The sequence below is a fragment of the Lichenostomus cassidix genome, chromosome 2 (assembly GCF_008360975.1).
Source record: "Lichenostomus cassidix isolate B80296 chromosome 2, HeHo_3.0, whole genome shotgun sequence".
NCBI classification, from domain to species: domain Eukaryota; kingdom Metazoa; phylum Chordata; class Aves; order Passeriformes; family Meliphagidae; genus Lichenostomus; species Lichenostomus cassidix.
In genome coordinates, this window is record NC_139482.1 from 123,329,152 (window position 1) to 123,352,303 (window position 23,152).

Here is a 23,152-nt window from a genome sequence, read left to right on the forward strand (position 1 = left end):
TCACTTCAGGCTTAAAAGCACTCAGAAACACAATGCCAAAGGCAGAGGAGTTTAATCTGTTGCTTTAAAATTACCTGGAAGAACCCTCAGATTAGGCTTTGAGAACGCCCACACTAACAATTTCTAAAGAAATACACAGAAACCAAAGATTATTTATTTACAATGTTAAATTTAAAGCCTTCTTAGTTTATAGTACTCAAAAGGATAAACAGAGAAAGCAGAAACTGAGCAGGTAATGACAGTTAGAAATATTCCTCCAAAGAGGGTAAATATGTGCACCTGGTTACCAAAGGTGACTCGACAGTTTATTACATACACTAAAAGTAACCTAATAGGCATTACTACGCTCATCTTATCTATGAAGTAGGTTTATTATTCAAGGAAGTAAATACATGCAAACACAGTATTTTTGTATGCACACATGCTTCTAAGTGTAAGGCAGAAAATTCTACAACCTCTAGCAGTCCTACAACTTGAAAGCATGTTGAGGGTTGACAAAGAAAACAGTACACTCCCCCATTATATGCAGATTTTACCTAAGCAATCCAGTTGTATTTCAGATTATTGTGCACCACTTGAGAATTTCACTCTTTTTTCCTATTAGGTACACACGGGAAGTGCCTCTAAGCCTCTTCTACCACTTAAGATTTTCAGTACAAAGGGGAGAATGATGGGACCAGAATCCCATTATGGTGCTCTTCATCCTAAGACTACCACTCAAATGTCAAGTGCTGGCTCTGTAGCAACAAAGTTGTTCCAGCCCGTCAGGCCTCAGTACCATGGATGGTCTGACCCAGACACCATAACCACAACTCATGGCCTTTGACAGACTCAGCGAAAAGCCAGAGACAGGGTCCAATGACCCAACTGTGTCAGATTGATTCTCTCAGTACTGTAACAAAATTGCTCTGAAGTAATATGGGGGTAACTTGCATTTCTGCTGCTAAAAGGGATTTTCTTTTTGTGTGTTGTTTGTTTTGTATTTGTTTCCTTTCTTCCCCCCATCTGTGGATACAGGAAAGATCCCAATGGTAACAGAACACTACTAATTATCCAACCCCAAACTCTTATTAAGTAAGAATTATTACCTACACTTAAAAAAACAAAAATCAATTCAAATGGGTGCCCTTCAAACTTCCATTCACATTTATTTTCCATAAACAGGGCACATCTACCACACGAATCCTCTACGGAACTACACACAGATTTAATCCCAAGAGAAAAGTAATTACAGAAAACGCTTCATAATAAAATCATTAAGCCTAAATCTGCGGGATCTCAGCCGGTGGGTGTGTTCATCAGGTTGTTCCAAACCGCACCGATTTCAGCGCACTGCCCGCGCACGCTTCGATAGGATTTGAATCGGGCCTCTGCACAGAACGGCTGCATTCCTAAACTTTCCACAGGTCGCCCACCCAGGCCTCGGGACCACGACCGCCCGCGCTCGCAGGAGCCCTGCCCGGCTCCGGCAGCTCACACGCCCCGCAGGCACAGTTCTCCGAACACCTCTGCGCACACGGCCGGGTCGAACATCCTTCCAACCCCCGCCAGCCGCGCGCTTCACCCAGCCAAGTCTCCACTCTCAATGCTCAAACTCCTTCAGACCCCGGAGGCTCCCCACGCCCCCCTCCCGCTTTAACCCAGCCGCCCCCGCCGCCCGCCTCGCTGGGACTTGCGGAGGGCCGGCCCGCCCGCCGCCGGAGTCCCCGCAGCCCCCCGGCGCCAGCCCGCTCCCAGCCCCGCCGCCAGTCCCAGGCCGCCCCTAGAGCTCCCTGCCCGGCCCCGGTCGCCGCCCGGCCCGGCTCGTCTCACCGGCCCCGCACCCCAACCCGGGCCCCTCGACCGCCCCCGCCCCACGCCCTCCCGGGACGCACCTTCAGGCTCCCCCGGAGAGGGCCCTTGCCGTGGCCGGCCAGCGCCGGGGGGGCGCTCCCCAGGCCGCCCTCCTCCTCCTCCTCTTCCTCCTCCACCTCAACCACCACGTCCTCGTCTTCGTCCTCTTCCTCCAGCGCCGCAGCGGAGCCCTCCCGCCGGGGCGGCCTCCAGGCGCTCTCGGGCTTGGGGGGCCGGACCGCGTCCACCTGCGCCGCCGCCGCGCTCAGCCGCCGGCTGCCCATGCTGGAGCGCTTGGCCAAGCGCCGCGCCTGCATGGTGCCTTCGCCCGGCCGGCCCGGCCCGGCCGCCTCCCGCCGCGCTCAGCCCCGGCCGCGGGCAGCGGCCCCGCCGAGGTGCCCAAGGGGCGGCGGCGGCGCTCACCGGGGGGCGGCGGTGGGTGTGTGCGGCGGGCGCGCCGCGGCCATGGGGGCCCGCGACCGCGGCCAGGCGGGCCCGGAGCCGGCACGGCCGCCCCGCCGCTCGCCCACCTGCTCCCGGCGCCCTCCTCCTCCGCCGGCTGCCCGCCCGGCCCGGCCCGGCCCGGCTGTCGGGCGCGGCGCGCGGTCCCCTCCTGCTCGCCCTTCCTCGCCGCCACCGGTCCCCGGCGCCAAAACCCGGACTGGATTCCCGCCGGCCGCGGCTCCGCCAGGCGCGGGGCGCTGGGGCCGCGCTGCCTTCCCCGGAGCCGCGGGCGGGTTTCGCTGCCGGGCAGGGCCGCCCCCGCCGCCCACCCGCCTCGCCCCGGGTGCGCCCTGCCGGGGGAGCGGCGCGTCGGGCCGGCCGTGCCCGCCTGAGCCCTGGGTACACGGCAGGAGGGCCGGGAGTGCCCGACAGGACATTGAGGGGCTGGAGCGTGTCCAGAGAAGGGCGACAAAGCTGGAAAAGGGTCTGGAGCAGAGTCCTGTGAGGAGTGGCTGAGGGAACTGGAGTTGTTTAGGATGGAGAAAAGGAGGCTCAGGGTAACCTCACTGTTCCCTGCAAGTCCCTGAAAGGAGGTTGTAGCCAGGTGGAAAGGCGGCCTGTTCTCTCAGATACGCAGTGACAGGATGAAACGAGTCTTTAACTATGCCAGGGGATGTTTGGGTTGGACATCAGGAGGAATTTCTTCATAAAAAAGGTGTTTAGACATGGGACTGAGCTGCACAGGGAGGTGGTGGAGAGAGTCACCGTCCCTGGAGGTGTTAGAGGAAGGACTGGAGATGGCACTTGGTGCTGTAATTTAGTTGACGTGGTGGTGTTCTGTCATATGTTGGATTCTATGAACTCAAAAGGTCTTTTCCAGCCTAATTGATTCTGTGATCCTGCGACAACCTTCACCTGCAGGACAGGCTGCCAGATTTCTCGAGCCTCAGTAAAATAAAATTATTTCACTTCTCCCCCCTGAAAAAGATAAATGGGGAGAAAATGGAACTTTTGGAGAAAAAAAAATTGAAGAAATAGTTTGGGTGTTTTCAAGGTCAGTAATTGAAGCAGTGCTATCTATACCCTGTTGAGAAGAAAATTATCTGGAGCAGTTAGGGAAATAATTCTGGTTTAAATTGTAGCACTTCTGTGCTATAAGCTTTAAAATACCTTTCTGAAAAGTTTTTTTTTTTTTTAAATTAAAATAGTTTCTAAACAGTTTGAAGTTACTACGGTCAGCATTTAAATTTACTACAGGCTTCTATGCCCTCATTAATGCCTCCTGAGATTGAATTATACTTAAGGTTGTCACATGCTTTCTCTAAACTCTTCCTCTGTAAGTCTTAAGTCTGCATTTACATGTTATGTTCGAGCCATATGTATATTCTTTTCCGTTTACAAGTGAATTACAGTAATTCCGTTCTCGGTGTTCAGTACCTTTTTCTTTGCACATTCTGTTCTAAAGACCTGCCAAAGGACCAAATGTACATATATTGTCAGCATAGGGCCAAGCTTCACCCTAGGTTAATTTGTCCCTGTCAAAAAATAATGGTATTTTTCATTCTGGAATATAGCATACAGCACTTTTTAGGCAAGACATTTTAGATAGTACAGTACTCATTCTTAAATGTTGAAGTTACTTTTCATGTCAAACTATGTAAATTGTTGGAATTTTCTCAACCCAACCTACAAACCAGTTGTTTTCATTCATTATTTCAAGGTTCCCAAGAGATCTAGTTCAAGAAATCTGATCAAGATCCACAACAAAATACGCCGGCAAATTCTGGCATGTCAGGTCTTCCAGCAGTAGTTCCCCACCCATCCGAAAGTGTCTTTTCCAGATGTTTTGCTACTGCTTTGACCAGCTGCACTGCAATGTCGGTTCAGCCCATCTCAGCAGAACAGCAGCCAAAACTCCTGGTACATGCTGCCACAAGATGTTCTGTCTTTTTTTCCTGCCCACTACATGTGTACTTAGCTTCTTGATGCCTGGCTGAATGGATCAGTCATAGTTTTTTGAAGCTGATGTTACATAAAGGAGAGATCTAGGGCAGAAAAAGAATCTGAAAAACCAAAAACATAACAACAAAAAACAAACCAATAAAAAAACCCCAAAAAACCAAAACACTTCTTTTGGTTTTATTCCTACACTGAATGTTCAGATTTAGAGTTTAGATTTGACATAATTAAGTTATGCTTAGGTTTTACCTTAAACATGCATTTCAATGATATTCATAGTTCCTTATACCTCAAAGGCATGGAAATAGAATCATTCCAATATCTTCTAGTCTTCAAATTATTTGAAATGTTTTGTATAATTTCAATACAACCTGAATCTAGTTGTGATCTTTTGTAGTGGTCTGTGTTTACAGTTACTTGAATTATAATTGTGTTACTAAGGGTCCCATTCCTATCTGCCACATACTGGGATATACACTGAAAGACAACTTTTTAAAGTCCTATATGCTTTAATTGCAGCAAAACCAAAACCAAAGTTAGAAATCATATGCAGCAAGTGTGTTATCACTGAATTGGATTATTTGTGCTAGCATGAACATCATGTATAACAGAATAGAAAGCAAAGGATCTCTTGAAGAAAACAGTGGTGATAAAGGATCGCTGGGCTTGTACAGGCACATCTGTTAACTCCCATGACAGCTCACACTTCAGCCTCTGTTTGAACTCCCTATTCAGACTTCTTGCCAGGTTTGTTCTCCAACTTGCTATAAGGTACAGCTGACTTGACACCTCTTGCCCTGAGGTTTGATGGGAGAACATAAAAGCAGAGATTGTTAACCAACTATCAGGCTTTTAGTTGTAAGTTCAACAATTGTTTCAAAAATTACTTAGCTGGGTCCTCTGTTTTGGGAGCATGGTGGCAGGAGGCAGAGAGGCTCAGGCAGTTTCTCAGGAACACACAAAACATCCCAAGCCTGCCTGCCTGCACGAGGATGCACCGGCCCTCAAAATGCTGTCTCTTCTCCACAGGACTCCACCAGATCATGGCCCATCAGATGTCAAAACAGAGTAGGACAACAGGCGAGCCGTGCAAGAGTTGGTCAGGGTGACAGAGGAAGAGTGTAACCAAATTCTGGTGGAGGGAGAGGTGCCAAAATAGTTTTGGGGTCCAGAGGGAATAACAATCCAGAGTTTACTAGGCTGATGGCCAGGGCAATCCCAGAAAGGGGTTCAGAGAAGACTGATTTTCCATTAGTAATCTGAGCTGCTAATGCTTTTTACTCCTGCTGGGTTATCAAATGCAATGAGAAGCCAGTGTTGACAACTCTATAGCAGATCGGTTAAAGATTTCTAGCACTTCTCAGGCGAGCCAGATTGGAGCTGTAGTAGGAATAACTTTTCTCACAATATTTGATACAAACAAAAGATAGAAATAACTGTTTGCTCCATTTCTCCCAGTCTGTCTGACTTGCAGTATGAATGGAGCTGAAGGTGAACCCTTCGTGTCCTTCCAGTGCTTCCCAGGGGAGCTAAATTATGGCAAAAGTCAGGGATTCCTAGATACAGTCTTCTATATCTTTGCATTCACAAATACTTAAGAGTCAAACACAGGCCATAATCCACTATCACACATCAACATTTTTTTGCCTGAGACTCAGCCTTAGCACTCTTGGGGTGATCTGCTGAACAATTCTGGCCCATAGCCATGACTTGACATCAAGTAAATTCTTCTGATATATGGGGTAATATGGTATCACTTAGTGCAACAGAGAAATCTCATCATTGTACCACCGCATAATATGCTTCTAACGCAAGTACAGGCTCTGACTGGAGTAAGAGCTGTTTACATGTCAATGATTTTCATGCTTATTAAAAGTTAATGTGCACATTCACACTCCCTTTGTGTACACAGCTCTCCAACACACCAGAAATGTTTCAGATGCTTCTTTACCTCTAACCTTAACAATCAGTTCATACTTCCAAAAATGAAGTTTCTCTCTCTGAAGACATATGAGACAATGCGAATGGTAAGTACATATAAGCATGTGTATCTCCCTCTACTAGTTCTTCAAGAGCAATCTGTGAAGGTGAATTACACTGGCAGCTTTTCAATTCATCTTGAATAACTATTGTCTAACTTCTTTCAGTATACCCACTGGGCAGCCCTGTGCACTAGCCACAGAAAAATAATCTAGCTTTCCCTAGCACTGCCTTAAATAGTCTGTGCTGATTAACATCAAATGGAATTGTGTTATGATACATATTTTTCCCAAACATGTTATTCAGTCCATAGCTAATTATTACTCTCATTTTTAATAAAATTATTTACTGATCTGTTTGACATTTTGTTCTATTCAGCAGCTGCTACTTTGTACTGTGATCATGACTGCAGGCAAAGCTTGCCTGACATCACATCAAGGGAACAAGTTCCTTTTACTTAAAAAAGCAGAGATTCTTCTGTAATGCTGAAGGAGGCACTACTCTGTAACCTCCCTCCTCGCTGGCCCCAGAACTGCTTCTACCAGGGACCATCACTCAGCAATGCAGCTTCCAGCAGGGACAAGCACTAACCACAGCTAACAAGCGCTAGTATGGGTGTGCTTTAGTTTGCCTCATAGGAGCAGGTGGCTACATCACAGCAGGCATTTTATTGGACCACCCAGAATCCTGCCTCAGCTAGCTCTCCTTTTTTTCCTTCTTTTATTCACATTTTTTTTTCTTTAATATGCCTTGAAGAGAAGAATACATTTTTTGTTATTTTCTTAAATATCTGAATATTTTTTCCCCTTGTCCATGAATGCCAGATTTTATCACTAGAGGCAAGACCCCCCCTACTCCTGCCTCCTCCCAGACTGATGCTGTGCTTCAGTTCTTGCCTTTAAAAAATTCTATCAGCAATAGGAAGCAAAGAAACCTTCAATTTACTGCACATTTAATTACATTTTTTTCAAATATAACCTACTGAAGTAGTCATTCAGTTTTCACTTTTTAGTGTGCAACGAATGTATTTGTTTGAGTTTCGGTTATTCAAACCAGCATGTGCACTAACTGTGTGTGTGTGTTCCACTTCCCTCATAATCCCAGGCATTTGAGCCCCTGCCAACTTCTTTATTCGGGGACCTGCCTTCTCCACACTCCCTTTGTAAACTTTGCATTTGTTTTGCTTTCTAGTGATCATTGAAGTTCTCACTCCAGCTGGGAGGACAGCCAGGCACCTTCAAGAACAAGGGAATGATTGACAATATTAGGCAGAAAATTGTCTACCAGATGCTGCTCAAAAGGAGAGGTGGCAACCTTCCGACCCCCTTCTCAGTACGCGAAATCATCGCTTCTGTGACACGCCTCTGCCCCACTTGTCAGCTGAGTGGGGAGCACAGGGTCACTTCTGCGTCTGGCTGTTGTGCAGCGAAATGCCACCCTGGAGACAAGGCTGTGCCTTCCGCGTGAAGGATGTTCCAGTGCCAGCCATGCGTTGGAATGAAGTGGAAAAATTCACCAGACATTACACATTACTTTTCAGTTACCACTCTGAAATATTGACTAGGTCTGAACTAGTGTTACAGAAACGAAAGGAATTTCAGACAGTCCATCCTTGGACTGTGAGAGAATAAACTCCAACCAGACCTGCATGGCTTTTTAAAAACCCCTCCCCAGAGGTCTTCCTGTGGCCATCAGTACTTTTACACAATTTACATGTTTATGTCTCTTAAAAGGTTTTGTTTCCCCCCTGAAAAAAGAGGTGAGCTCATTGGAGTTTCATGCTAGTGCTAATAGAATGACTGTAGTTCCCCTTTTTACAAATTAACTAGTCTGAGAAAAATAAAGGGATGAACTTGAAAGAAGTAAGACTAACATTTTCCCTACTCAATTAGCTGACTGAACATGAAGGAAAAAAAACCTGAGAGAGAAAATACTTTTTCTTAACAAAAGCAGTGCAGGACAAAAAACCCAAAGACTACATTGAGGGCAGACACACAGGACATTTAGGCCTCTGTAATGCAAATGTTTGAGCACAAAATAGAAATAACCATATATATGTAGTTGGGTTATTTTTTTTCACACACACATAGAAAAAGCTTTTTGAGGGAGTTTCTAAGTTGTTTGTGCTCATTCACACGGGGTAACAGTAATGTGTGTTAATAACAATCCCTGAAATGACATCAGAATTAAAGGAAGGATATAGGAAATGAAAGATGGTAATTAAAATGCTATTTTAAGCTAGTGTATTCATTAATTGTCTTAATTCAGGTGAAACTTCCCATGCAAATTAGTTTAAATACATACTAAGAAAACGGCAAGATTGGCATGTCAACTTCCTCTTTCTCAGTGAAGTGTCAAAGAACTCAGCTTGATTCTGAAAGTCAAAGCTGAATTTGCAGAGGTAGCAATTACAAGGGAAATAACTAGCTGTTCCTTAAAAATGAACAAATTAGATCAGGCACTCAGAAAAACATAAATATTACAGGACTCATACAATGTCTTTCAGTCTCACTCTTTACATGGAAACTCCCTAGAAAGTCTTGTGGAAGCAAGAAAAACTGGACTACATAACTACCAGTCAACACCAGCAATAAAAATATTTACACCAATAAATTAAGCAATGGGTACAATTTTATTTTGTTCATCTTGCTACTTATCATAAGGTAGTATAGTTTTATTTACATAAATTCTTTGAGATGAATACTTTCATTTGAAAGAAGGCACTCCACAGTTTTTGGCTTGCCTGCCACACTGACATCAACCCAGAAGGCTCCAGTAAGTAAACACCGCTGTAACCAAAATTTAAGTGAAACACCAGATTGCCAGATAACTTGAGGATCACCCACACCTGAAAGATTCCTTCAATAATCAGCTGAAAGCCAGTTCACTAGCTGGAGAGGGAGGAGGCATTTTCTGTGTTGTACGTGTTCCTACTTTCTAGTGAGTGCAGTGGTTTATGAAAGCTAATTTTTGGTGCTGGTGGAGTTTTCTGGTTGGTTGGGTTTGGTTGTTTTGGTGTTTTTTTCAAGGAAGCTCCCTGAAAAAATGGAAGTAACTCTGGAAGTTCTCCTTCAAATCAACTCCTTGGGAGCGTCCAGAAAAAAGGGACGGTTCTGATCGCCCGTTTTTCCTTAAAAGACTGAACGAGACCACAGACTGTTTGTTCCGCTTTACTCTTCCGTCCTCCTTCGGGATCAAGCTGTCCCGTTCTCCATGTGGAAACGCGGCTGACCTCTTCCTGCCTCTCCCACCCTGCTCTCCTCCATGCAGAAAAACCCCGAGTAAACAAACAATCCACACACACTCGGAGCTGGGCACGCACAGCTGAAGCGGAGCGGCAAGGAGGCGGGCCGTCCCCCCCGGCACCGTGCCTCTCGCCGTCACGCCGCAGCTGACAGCCCGCTCCCCGCCCCGCCCCGGCTGCTGAGGGCCAAACGAGCTCCGGCAGCCCCCGCTCCATGCTCCCGCCCGCGATCCTGTTCGGCTTTTGCCTCGGATTCCCGCTGCTCCCGCCGGCGGAGCGCGGCGCATAAACACGCGCGGCGGGGCCGCCGTGCCGCCCGGAGCTCCGCGGGAGGGGGCGCGGGGAGCTCGGCGGCGGCGCAGGGACGCCCCCGGCCCCGCCCGGCCCCTCGGAAGGGCAGGCCCGAGGGCTGGGCCCCCGAGAGGGAAGCAGGGCCCTGTCCCGCCGGCGGCGGCTCTGCGTATTTCCTACGTGTGGCAGAGGCGGGCGCTGGTCCCGGCTCGGAACGCCACCCCCGCCAGCCGCCTCCCCTCTGCCCCTCTCCGTGGCCCCGTGCGGTTCGGGCTCTGCAGTGATCGGTGCCGCAGCGGGTTATAAATAAACACCGTAAAGTCCCCGCTGCTTACACGTCGGAGGGTTGTGTAAGACTTTCAGCTTCCTTAAAAAAAAAAAATCCAAATAAAGCCGTTGTAATCTTCCTCTGTGAGGGGGAATAATTTTTAGAAACTTTTATACAAGAGCTTGGAAATCGGCAAATACATAAAATGACCCAAACTTGGATCTGTCACACCTCGTGAGCGTTGAGCTAAAATTGATGGTCAGGGAGCTCCTGAGGTGAGTGCGGTTGGGACCATTTGTACTCGAGCAGTTACCTGCTGTACAGGCTCAATACAAATGCAAGCGTGTGCTGCTAAACACCCAGTGGGATTTGGGTACAATACACTTAATGTAAAATGCACTCAAGGTCGCAGCTAATGGCTGTGGCAAGTTCAATTCAACTGCAGCAATCCCCCTAGGAAACAGGAAAAGGTCTTAAGTTCCATGTACTAAATCTCACTCATTTCTCTTCCTGGAGATTAGGGCTTTGGTTTTGTTTTCAGAGGGAAGATGTAGTAAGACAAAAACTGAATTTTGAAGTGGTGGTGTTTTAAGCACTTTCTTGTGATTATCTTTTCAACTGTAATGCTTTGGCTTGATTTTCTAAGTCTTTTAAAGTATTTTTTCGGTTTCTAAATGGTTGGGCTTTGTTTAGAAACACTTCATCTGTTCCGTTCCGCTGGCTTCCTGTGGTAGAGGTGTGCTGTATTTTAATCTATGATTTATGTAAGCAAAAAGAAAACCTTGCGGGTACTAACGTGTTACTAAATACAAAGGGTTCTTTTCAAGTGTTTATAGAACAAACTTATTTGTATATAATTTTTTAAAAATTTGAATGAACTGTCAAGTCAGGCTTTATTGTGGGAGGAATGGAGCAGCAGGGAAGAGCAGGTCAGAGGGAGAAGCCAGCACGAGTCTTCCTGGTGGTTTTCCATCCTATTGCTATTAATGGTAATTGGCCAAAAGGTGCTACCACAATGTACAAGTTTGGTGTAGATGGCAAGATAAAGAGTTTTACTTGAGCTAGAGCTTAATGAAGCATCTACTGCCTTGTCTGAGTTAGTAATTTGGAACATGTTACTTGGATAAATGCATTCTCAAAGTGGAAAACAAAGGCAGAGTTTGAGAAGCAGCTCAGCACGGCATGGAAAAGAAGGAACTGGAATGGCAGAGGATGGTTCTAGTCACAGAGGAAAGAGAGCAGGAGAGTGGAAGGGCAGGGGGATCAAGTAGTAGGAATGGGAGGCTATCCCCGAGGCAGTGAATGATAGCAGAGATGTTGATGAAACCAAGAATTTTGTTTCTAATACGTATTTCCTCACAGTTTTTCCTTGAACGTCACTCTTCATGAATAGTTTGCTGGGACAGAGGAGAAGAGGACTAGACACCCTTGTGAAAGAGGCTTGGGATAATTACTCATGACAGAGGTAAGTGTACTGAGGTTACCTGATACCTGTTGTTAAAAGTTTGGATTGTTTTCCTTTTTTGTCTCTATTTCATGGTCACATTGCTCTTTGTGCTGCTCAGTTCAGCTGTCTGCAAAACCCAGACTTAGGAGACTTGGGACTTAGATTACCATTTTCCTCAAGTTCTTACAGAATAACGGCACTGATTTTAGAGGAGAATTAACCTCTTCTGCCACAAAGCATTAGGTGAACAGCCTGTTACATGAATTATTATTCTGAGTGTTTTAATTTTAATAATTAAAGTGTAGCATAGTTCTTTCAAAAAGGAGATTAGTTAACCGACACCACCTAACCTTGCTAGTTATCTACAAGTAGATTACAGGGAATGATTTGCACATGCATTTTGCAAATGTTCTTCTTGGTTGTATTCTTTATTTTGCAAATTGCAGACATTGAGATGAAAGGTCTATAATTTCCTAGCTTGCCTTTCTCTTGGAACACTGGTGCTGCACTGGCATGCATCCACTTTGCTGTGACTTCATTTGAATACAGCAAATTCTTTATTATGATGAACAAAGGATTGCTCTCTGGTCTGCTTTGAATCTCAGTCTGCTCATGGAGATTAGTGGGTTTTGAGCAATGCCAAGTCACTAAATATCTCCGCTTCACTGATCTCAAAGACATTTGTGACAATGGATTTAGTAGTCATTTTCATGCATGTTCTTGCCTTTGAATGGATAATACCTTAGTAGTTCTGCTTCCTATTGCTATTTGAGTCTCCATTCCATTCAAAAGGGTTTAAATTCAAAACTTCTCTTCACTCATATGTTGTTGCTTTGAGATACACAAACACAGTTGTTTGTGGTTTTAATCCTTGAATTCAACTCTCCTTCACCTCTTTGCTTTTATTTGCAATTTGGGGTTTACTGTCATTCATGTTACTAATACCTTGTGGCTAAACAATGTCTTACATGGATGTTTATCATATTACTTCTGTGAATGCATTGAACAAAACCTTATATAATAAAGCAGGATCCTGAAATGACAGATTTTAAATTTTCTCAGACTGGTGTTCAGCCTTTTTCTCTTTCCTGAAAATTTCTTACGGAGTATGACTTTATCTTGATATATGAAAGAAAGTGATAAATCCTTAAAAAACAGAGGGCTAAGTTTTTCAGAAGTGGACAAATTCCAAAAGCCTTGTGTTGCTGCCAGGTCAAGCTGTGGACTTCTCTTTTAGTTGTTCCAAAAGAACAGCAATTAATCTCCAAAGTTGGGTTTGGTTTCAGAAAATGGATGAGCGTAGTGAACGCCTTATTAAACTAAAGAAATTTACTAAGCCAAATTCCTTAAAAGAGTAAAAGCAAAAGTGTTCAGAGCTCAGTTTACAGAAGATTCAGATCCAATAACATAGACATAAAATAGGTGAGAGAAGTATTAAGAAATGCTGGAAAAAACCCAAATAGACCTTGGTGGTACTTTCTTTACAATGAAGTTGCTCCTAGTTCAGGATTTGGCTGTTATACTCACAATCCATGCACAGCAAAGGACATAATTTATTCATAGTATTTCAGAAACTTTTTCTATGTGAATCATTGAAGATTTGTCCTACTCAGTATCTTTATCTGCATTCCAACAGCCTGTACTGTTCTCTGAGGTACAAATTTCCACTGATGAATCCAGTGGATCAGCCAGGGCCTTGGCTTCTGTACATAACACACTCTGACATCAGCAACACAAAACCAAAGTGGGTGGCACAAAAACCTTTCAAGAAAGCTGTGTCAGTGCTGTGCTACATTCACAGCAATAAGCCACAAAGAATGTGTTTGGGGGGAGCAGCCTGCCTGGAAGAATTGCTGTCACTTCTCTAGCTCCAGGTGCTGGATAAGTCTGAACTGTGAGCCACTGATCACTTCCACATGCTGTTCATGATGTTGGTCAGGAAAGATACCTGGCCTCAGGCTGTTAAATCTAGGGCAAGGTTTCACTAAAGGTGGTGTCTGAACTGCCACCCAGCAATGTGGAGTCACCCTGCATCATTATTTGCCCAGGGATGTAGTAAATCTTGCTTGGTGGGATTTGTATCATTATAAAGTGTTTAAAAGCTTGCTCTTGTTTTTGTACTCAAATAGACACTTTGCTGAAGTATGACTCTGGTCTTTGCCTCTCAGGTAGCCACCTCCAGCTCTTCTTACCAGACCCAGGGTTTCCACATGCTTGTTTTGAGCTGTGCTCCAGATGGATCCCATCACCTTTACAGATTTATGTAGCTTCCAGCACAAATGTAGTTAAAACATCTTCTGGCATTTCCATCCCAGATAAAAAAATACAGACCTCTAATCCCTAATTTCTGATTGTGTTCCAATCACCTTGATTCCAGTGTTCTGACCTGGTCTGAAGATGCCAGCACGGGCAAGAGATGTTACTATTTTGGTGTGTTTCTTCCCTCAACACATAATTATAACCCACGAGTTTTGCATGTAGACATGTACTAACAGGCACTAGGCCTGTAGAAATTTTTCCATTGATCAAACTTGAATTTCATTCAGTTATAGTCAGGGAAGCAGCTTCCAAAGCATGAACAGAACATTTGCTTGATAATGAATAATTTTGAAACCTGTCTGTGAAACTTTGTAGTACTAGATGAAGCCAGAAGGATTGTTACTGTATCTACCCAAAATTCCCACTGCTCTAAAGAGCAAGATGATAGAATAAAAGGCAAGATTTTCCAGTTTGCCTGTCAGCAATTATAAGGAACAGGAGATAATGAGGAAGAAACTAATGGCATTAATTTCGGACCAGAGTGAAAAAAAACCAATCCAGTGCATGGTTCATCACAGGGCTAATACTCTATAATGATTGATGATTCTGTAATCAGAGCCCCCATAGAGAGAAACAGGCTGTAAATTAAACGGTGTATTTCACAAATGGTTTGGAATTTTAATGCAATGATCAAGAATTTGCAGAGAAAGACTTTATGCCCCTTTATAACAAGCTGCAGTGCTTCTATCAGAAATAATTAGGGTTCTGACAATGTATTTGTTTGAATGAAGGACTGAGTTTGACAATAAAAAATAGCCTGTAATCTGCATGTCACATGCAGCTTTCTACTGACACAGAGCCTCATGGTCTAGTGCACCAACATTCACAGCAAATTAGTCTCAGTTTTACTGTATTCCTTAGCCACACCAAGTGGTGCTTAGAGAAATAAAGTTCTTTTACATGTCACTGCTAGTTGGATAGCTCTTACAACTGAAAAACTCATAGAATGATTCAGTGATAGACTTAAAATAATTGTCTCACTATGATTTGAACTTTCTTTTTTAGACTTAGTAGTAAGGAAAAAGGAGGAGGAGAAGGAAGAGGAATCCAGTTCTCTTTTACTTTTGAAGTCCCCAGCTTGGCAGGCCACTGGCTTCCTCAAGCAATTCACTCTAATTCCTTCCTGGAAAGCTTCCTCCTCTCTAGAGGCAAAGCACCACTCAGCTTTCCACAGAAGTGGAAAAATGCATATTGAAAGTAAATTACAGCATTCATTTGAGGAGATGAGTAGAAGTGTAGAATTCTGGTTAGGAAACTGGACTAACAGCAGCAAACATTCACCAAAAAGTCCATGCCAATTTGAGCTAAACAAAACAACTCTTCTTTTTTTCAAACTCAGCTATATCCAGCACATGGGCATATCAGCCATGCAGCACACATAATGCCTCTGACACCTCTAGGAAACATGGAGCCTGTTGCAGCCTTTCAGAAAATCTGAGTTATCCCTGAAGTTTTGGATTTATCTTGCCTATGTTCCACATAGCATATGTATATGTTCTATTTGGGGAATCTCATGGGCAGTAGTTGTGATTCTTTCTAATGTTAGGTGTCGTGTCACAGTGCAGATGAGCTCTTTCTTAAGGCAGTCTGAGATGCTTTACAACTGCCACTTCTCAGAGGTCCTGAACACAGTTGTTCAGCAGCTCATCAGGAGACTGGACAGTGTTATTACCCATCTCTTAAGCAATAGAAAGGGATCTTACATTCTGTGATGGCTTGTGTGATCATCCAGTCTATCAAAACACCATTTCCAAGTTACTTATCCATTTTGGGGTCCTGCCTAATTGTTTCAGATCCAGAGGAAGATAATTCCAGAAGTGACTATTTTTGGGCATTCAGAAACTTTTTCAGAGAAGTCTGAGTCTGCTCAAGTTGAGGCAGTCCTTACCAGTGGCATCCATACTAGTGAGAAATTTATGAGCCTTGCTAATACCTTCTTTTCTCTTTCTGTTTTAATAATGATTTGTAACAAATTTCCTAACTCTTAAATACATGACAGAGTTCTTGTCCACTTGTGGTGGTGCACTTGAGTCAGATTTTTCACCAGTGCTGGGAAGAAGGTGTATGTTAGTTAGCACGTGGAGGAGATGAGACACCCATTCACAAGAGCTGTGTTTCTTGGCTAACTTTTACACCAGTCTGGTTATGACAAGGAATGAAAATGTGTCTGTGCAGTAGCTATCAGTGAGGATTTCAGTGGCTGTCCCCAGGCTTGCAGGAATGAGCATGTGACAGCTGTGAAAAGAGGCGCAGCATAGGGTAACACAAGCTTCTGTCTACTGGCCTCTCATTTTGATCATGAAGCTAGTAGGGAGAATTTATAATATAACTGTATGATTCAGTGTGTTAAGGATTTTTTTTCAATATGATTTTGTGCAGTTTTTGTCTTGAATCTCCCTTGTGTTATGCATATACACTTGCATGCACATACCAGATTGTCTGATGTGTGTGATGGATTACATGGCTGGGGGGGTGCTGTGCTGTAGCCACCTACCAAGCCATCTTAGAGGGTGAAGGAACTGACAGTAAGAGCACTCCCCATTGCTTCAATTTTTGCTTGTTTCTCCACAGTAACCACATCACAGTGAGATGTTGTATTACTTAACCCACTCCCACCAAAGTTTAAAAAGAGTAAAAAAACTATTGGTTTTGTCCTATGATCATATGACTCTCCCAGGTGTATACATCAAGTATGGGAGATACTGTGAGAGATCTCCTTTTGTGGAGAATATGAAGATGTAATGGTAGAAAGTGCTTCTATCCCCTATTAGCTCCCAGATGTGGCCAGCCACTCATGGCTGCCCCACAAAAAATAATTTCTAGCTACTGCCACCAAAAAAGTCTCCTTCCAGTGCTAAAATCAGTGATCTCAGGCATGTTGGTGGCAACAACATCTGTGACAGCAGTGAGTTCAGCAGACCCAAATTGAAATCTGGGCCGCCACCAAAGCCTACCCTAAAGACGGAAATTAGAGAAATATTTTCAGTTCCAAATTTGCACAAATGAAACAATCCTTTAACATGTAATCCAAGGAGGTACCTACTGTGTTTTTGACTTGTCATGAGTGTTCAATGCTCTCAAGACAGTTTCAGGGCTAGAGACAAATTTGAGGAGTGTTGGGCCAACATTTCTCACACATACTCAGTTTATTTACACTGCAGCATGTTTTGTACATTGCCTACAAAATTATGCTTCATAGAAGAAAAGCCTGGCAACATGAGGGAAATTGTTGTAAACAACCAGAGTGAATGCTCCAGCCTGTGTACAATAGACATGCTAGAACTCAAAATAGCACCAGAGGAAAAAAAAACAACCTCCCTTAACAAACAGTAAGAACATTGTTTGTTTTTAAGGAACATTGAGCTTTGTTTTCAGTTTCTAGATTAAGCCTAATTGCCAAAAATGCCTTTGTTGCTGCCTAAACCAAACTCAAGTTGGGAAGCATAGTAAAAAATTATTTCAATTAAAAATGTACTGTCAAAAACCTGAGGGTGGGAATGCAAGAAGTGAACAGTTGTTCAAAATTAAGTCTTGTCCTGTCCCTGTCCTTTGCATCTTTTTTCCCCCCTCAGGTATAGAAATTGCAGCATTAATGAACAGGAATAGAAACTGAGTTTCTGAGAAAAACTAAGTTCAAAATGGAGAGCTTTTGGCAGCAGTATCACTCCCCCTCTTTTTGAGATCCTTAACACATGCCAGAGTTTTCCTCTTAACACTTGCCAGGGCTATTGAATGCTGAAGTTGCTGTTTTGAACTTAAAACCTCCTGGAACTCTGCGACATCTGTATGGTGGGTGCTTGCTGCCCTGCATATCTGCCAGAGCCCAGGACTGAAATGTTAATCATAGATTCAGTTTTGCGATCTTAGAAATGAAAATTATCCTGACTGTATTCTGTCTCCCATCGTTTTCCTTCCCCTTCTGGCTCTTCCACCCCATCAGACACAAACAATAGAGTTTCTTGTAGCCTGCAGTACCCACCTTTTTCCCGTTAGGAACAGAACATTTGGCAGTCTTCCTGGATGGCCATGCTGATCCAAAATTGTCTCTGGGACATATGCCTTCTTTTGTGGTAACTAGAGTGAGGGGTACATCTCTTGCAGAACAAATATTACTGAGTAAAATGAGCAGGAACAGAAGTTGTTCACTAGTGGCTGTTCCTACAAGCAGATGCATGTTGTATAATGTTGTATAAACAGCAAGTATGCTAAAGCTGTCCAAGCCCATGGATTCTGGGGATTGCTTCTCTTCTCATCCTTTTGCTACTGAATCTGTTCATTTGGTACAGAAATGAATAAGGGAATTAGGCAAATTAATGACAATATTTTAATTTCTGCCCCAGCAGGGTGTGCAATTCATGACTTAAACAGCCCTGACAAAAGCTATGAGGGGGCCCCAAAACCTACCTACAAGGATGAGAAAAGCATTTGAAGTTTTGGACCCTGTGGAGACCACTGATGGATCCAGAGCCAATCATGCCAAGGGCTTGCAGCTGTCTAGGAAAAAGAGGACACTTTTTCTGTATAGTGAGGTAAACATGCAACAGCACTTACTTGATAGGCCTTTGGTGTCAAATCCACAAGCTGGGTGTAGTAACATGGCAGATGTTGGCAAAGTCTGTCTGAAGAAAATTCCCGTAATTTTTTCACCTATCTTAAACTATCTCTTTCTCTGAGAAGAATAAGTAGCAAGAACCCCTTGTGATGTGATACTATTCTCATTCTTTCTCCTTTGTTGCAAATGTATTTACAGAGGAACAAGTGAATTAGCTTAATCATGAATTAACTACACTTCAGATGGCACTGTTTGGCTATCAGTGCTGCAACTTTCTTCATCCTGCAGTATGAAAATTGCACATGCATCACTGGAGGTAAGTCCCTCAAGATGCAGTTTCTGTTGCTACTTCTGAAATACCAGAGGGAAATCTGGACTTCAGTGTTATCAATGAGAGATGTCCTGGCCTGACCACATTTAATCTCAAATGAGTTCAAGCACTCCTCTAAATCAATTCTGAATGCAGCCTAAAGTGTACACAGCACTTTATGTTTCCCACCATACTATAATGGAGATGACACATGCTTTAAAGTGTTGGATTTATGCAGATTTGCCAAGAGGGCAATGGTGCACAGAGATGTTTTTAACTGAAAGGACATGTGCTCCCCATACGGATGCGGTCATGGTTGCTTAGTCTGTGAATGAGTTCATATGCACTTCTCCAGAAGAGAACATGTGCTAAGTATTTCTTCAGGCTAATTTTTTCATGCTACAAATAGTAGTTGTCATCATCTCACCCAGCACACAGGTTTCAAGACACGAGCTGTCAGAACATGCTGGAATGGTTTGTGTCTGTGAAAGATGAGTGCCAGGAAGTACCTGCCTGTCCTACACTGGGTGGGCAAACTCTTAATATCGTCCTCTGTGTTCCTCAATGACTACTTCAAGTAGTTTGTTCTCAGTACATTGCCTGTTGAAGTCACCTAACTCTACTAGTGCTTCAGGGAACCCAAACACTCAGCTCTTATTTTGTGGTAAGCATCTAGGGCTATAATAGCCTCACAAGTACTCTCCATACATGTTTTAGTGTTTTGGAGGTTTTTTTGAAAGCAAACGGAAAGTTGCTCGGCTCGGGTCCAAAAAGGAGTAATTTGTATTTTGAAGGGGTTTTTTTAGATTAATCTAAAATTACGTAATTTATTAAGAACATGCCAGTACAGCCACCTCAGGCACCAAGATAGTAATTTTGGTTTTAATTTAGTAATCTACGAGGCTGAAAGGCGTGGGCTAAGCCCCAGGCCATGTTCTCTTCATGAAGAGCTTCCTGTTGCTGTAGTGCCTCATGGTGATGTTCCTCCAGCTCACACTTTTCCAGTGGGAGAGTCCTCTCTTCCAAACTCTCTTTTTCTGTGAACCACACAACTGACCACAAACAACCTGAAATCTTTCTGTCATGAGTTTCTGGCCAATTTTCACTATAGGTCATTGCTCAGACAATTCCGAGTGGGAAAGTGCATAAGAAGAGTTTTGAAAAGGGAAGTTATGTGATCTCAAACCTTTGATTCTTTGTCTTCTCCTTTCTCCTTGACACCCATGCACACACCTTGTTAAAGAAATACACCCACCTATTTATCTCCCTTACATGGGGTAATTACCAAGTTTTTGGTCAAACCACAGTGCTGATACAGAGACATATGAGTTCCATCTGCAGATCTGCATTCTGTGCAGGCTCATTAGCTGAGGCTTGGAGCTAGACCTGCAGGACCAAGGCTTGAGCTGTGCTGAAGCATCTTAGGGGGTGTTGCCCCATATGTCAGAGCCAACTGTTTATTCTGGTAACACAGGCTGCAGAAGTAGGCTGTGCCTGGGCTAGGAGGCTTGCTAGACACCACGTGTATTGGAGAGCACTGTAGATGAACCTAGGAGGATCTACTGGGAATTTGGGAGCCATGGAAAAAATAATCTCACTGCTCGCAGTATCACAAAAATCCTTTTACAATGAACAACAGAGAATGGATACTCCTACTCATCTCTTTGCACTCATCTGCCCAGTGAGTATTTTAGCAGCAAATTATAAAGGACAGGATCCTTGTCATCTTATCTTTCCACTCACCAGTCTTTATAGTGTCACCAACAGATGTGTCGCAGACAAGTGGCAATCAACATCTTTCAATCATGTACCAAACCTTCAAGGGTTGCCTAAGCTACAAAATCTGGAGGGAAAGAAACCTCAGATTTACAAATATCTTCACTTACTTTGTACAGTTTTGTGCTATTTTTTATGCTTAAAACTACTGAGACAGTTTCTGTGGGCCACAAAACCCCACACCCGATCAAGCAATTAAAGTCATTGCAAAGAGGATCACAATACTACTTTTCCACAAAAACTCTCTTATTTGGTGAATGAGGTGGCTGGATGGGATCTGCTTGGAAGAGTGCAAAGGGACAATAAGGCTTTGGAGGCATCCAAGAAAGTTGATTGATATTCAAGCTTCACCTCCTCCAAGGTCAACAGTGGTGCATCTTAAGGAAGCAAAAATGCTAGACGTGCATGAATGCACAAGGAGATCCTGGCAAAATTAAAACACAAAAATGAAGCATATAGAAGGTGGAAGCAGGGACATGAGACCTATGAAGGATATAGAGACACTGTCCAAGCCTGCAAGACACAGGAAAGCCAAAGACCAAGTGGAATTGAATCTGGTGAGGGGTGTCAAAAGCAACAAGAAGGGCTTCTGTGATTATATCAGTTACAAAAGAAGGACTAGGGAAAATGTGAGCCTACTGCTGCTGAAGGTGGCAGGGGCCCTGGTGACATAGGACATAGAAAAGACTGAGGTACTGAATGCCTTCTTAACCTCAGTCTCTGCCAGGAAGACCTGCCTTCAGCAATCCAAGGACCGGGCAACAGAGGGAAAGTTTGAAGCAAGGAATACATACCCGCGGTGGAAGAGGATCAGGTTACAGAATACTTAAGCAAATTGGACATAGACCCCAGTGAGATGCACCCAAAAATGCTGAGGGAGCTTGCTGATGTCATTGCATTTTGATTATCCTTGAATGATCATGGTGACTTGGAGAGGTGCATGAAAACTGGGGGGAAGCACATGTCACTCTAAGTTGCAAAATAACCTAAAGGACTACCCAAGGAAGTAGGTGTTTTAAAGACAAGCTACCAATGACTCTCTTCTCCAGCCTGTAACAGCCTCAGCCCTCTAACCCAGAAACAGCACAACGCTGGTTCTGCTGCTGGGTTGCAAGATTCATTGCATTACTTGGAGCAGCAGCTGTTTGCTTCCTTCAGAACCCATCCAGACTTTATTTTGCCCAGATCCTTTTTTTTTTTTCCCCTTTGTACTTTGCTGCTGAAAATAAGCTGCAAGTGACAAAGTAGAAAGACCTCTGAATGCTAGTTTGAGTGCTAACCTTCAAATATCTGCTGGACAAGGCATGGCTCTCTGCTGGTTGACATGCAATGTAAGTGCAGCCTTAGAAAGTTCAGGTTCATGTGTATTTGTTTTTACAGGCTCCCATAATTAAAAAAAAAAATTAAGGAAAAAAAAACCCAATGACTTTTAGGATAATCTTACTTTTGTAGCTCAGCCAACCCCTTAATAGAATTTTGTGCCATAAAGGAAAACCGGAATGCTAACCTTAGAGTTTTATCCTTGCCAGATTTTAAGGATTAACTACCTAAGTGTGGAACATGTATGTGTTTTTCCAAACAGGTGACACAAAACTTCTCCATAATATAAACAATCCATCAGTCCAGATTAGAGATTGCTACCAGAGCTTCCCTATTTTTTCTTCATCTTGTGTCAAACTGAAATCCTTAATAATGATCCTCGTTATTGTGATCTTATATTATTCTAATAATCCTTAATTACATTAACTGATGATGGGATTTACATGCCATTTCAGTCATATCTTGAGATATGCAGATCTTGACTACTTTGGTCAATAAGCTCTTTAGCAGGAGCTGTTTCAGAAGAATCTATTGTAGCTCTAATATGCTTTCTAGCACCACGACACACACAGGATCCCTGTCTTCTGCCTGAACTGACAGTTCTCTGTTCTTGCCTATCAGTCCTTCCACAAAGGCTGAACAGAAATTCCAGTTGTGTGAGTTATATGAAGGGTCAATCTCATTTATGTAATAGCCAACTGAGAAGAAGTAGTGCTAAAGTATCTTGCCAGCTACAGTGCTAGGAAGATCATGTCACTGCAATTTTGGGCTTTTGAAACAGATCTGTCAGACACATTTTCTACGAAGCAATGTCAAGCCACTCTTTAGCTCCAATGCTTTCTAGTTCAATATAATGCTATTCTCCATGAACATAGGGTGAACTGTAAGTCTTTGAGTGAATATATACCCAATTAAATGTAAATTGTCAGCCACACTTCACAGGGAATACTACTATTTTAAACACCAGGTGTCACTGTAGTGATTTCTGCACTGAGCTCCCATTAGGTTAAAGCTTTACTTCTAAGTGATGTCAAAGCTCAGTGGAGAACAAAGCTGCTCGTAGTCTCTGTTCCCAAGTGTGTGCATGCAGCTACATGACTAGCGAGAATCTGGGTAAATTGGTCAATATTTCAACCAGCCACATTTATAGTTCTGTGGGATTGGCCTCAAACCTGAAGCTAACCATTGTAACAGTGCTATTTTATGGCTGATAGCAACTGTTCAGAATGAAAAATAAAAAAAAATTTAAAAAACTGTGAAACAGTTATCTTAATAATGCTGCATGCAATTTTTTTTTCAGAAGAACAGCCTGTACTGGATAATATTCAGCAGTTACTTAATAAAAAATTTATGTCAAATTACGTATTTTGCAGCTTCTTGGCCCATGAACAAATGTCCAGTAAAAAAGT

The 23,152-nt window shown here is 43.5% G+C and overlaps 1 protein-coding gene and 1 long non-coding RNA gene across 5 annotated transcripts in view; one reads left to right on the forward strand and one right to left on the reverse strand.

The window, feature by feature from the left end:
* Nucleotides 1–2,574, reverse strand: part of ZNF704 (zinc finger protein 704) — a 103,711-nt gene extending 101,137 nt beyond the window's left edge. Inside the window, exon 1 of one of the 3 annotated variants that reach the window (XM_085053093.1) lies at nt 1,875–2,574. In XM_085053093.1, coding sequence (XP_084909219.1) covers nt 1,875–2,150 — 276 coding nt within the window. In that variant the 5' untranslated portion in view covers nt 2,151–2,574. The remainder of the gene's footprint in view (nt 1–1,874) is intronic. The other 2 variants (XM_085053091.1, XM_085053092.1) reach the window with 2 other exon arrangements.
* Nucleotides 2,575–8,840: 6,266 nt separating this feature from the next.
* On the forward strand, nt 8,841–23,122 carry LOC146442166 (uncharacterized). Of its 2 annotated transcripts, XR_014850175.1 has the most exons (4): nt 8,841–10,101; nt 11,426–11,484; nt 18,126–18,314; nt 18,536–23,122. It is a non-coding gene; the product is annotated as an uncharacterized LOC146442166 (long non-coding RNA). The 2 variants fall into 2 exon arrangements; XR_014850174.1 differs by lacking the exons at nt 18,126–18,314; nt 18,536–23,122 and adding an exon at nt 13,596–13,777.
* Nucleotides 23,123–23,152: the final 30 nt, after the last annotated feature.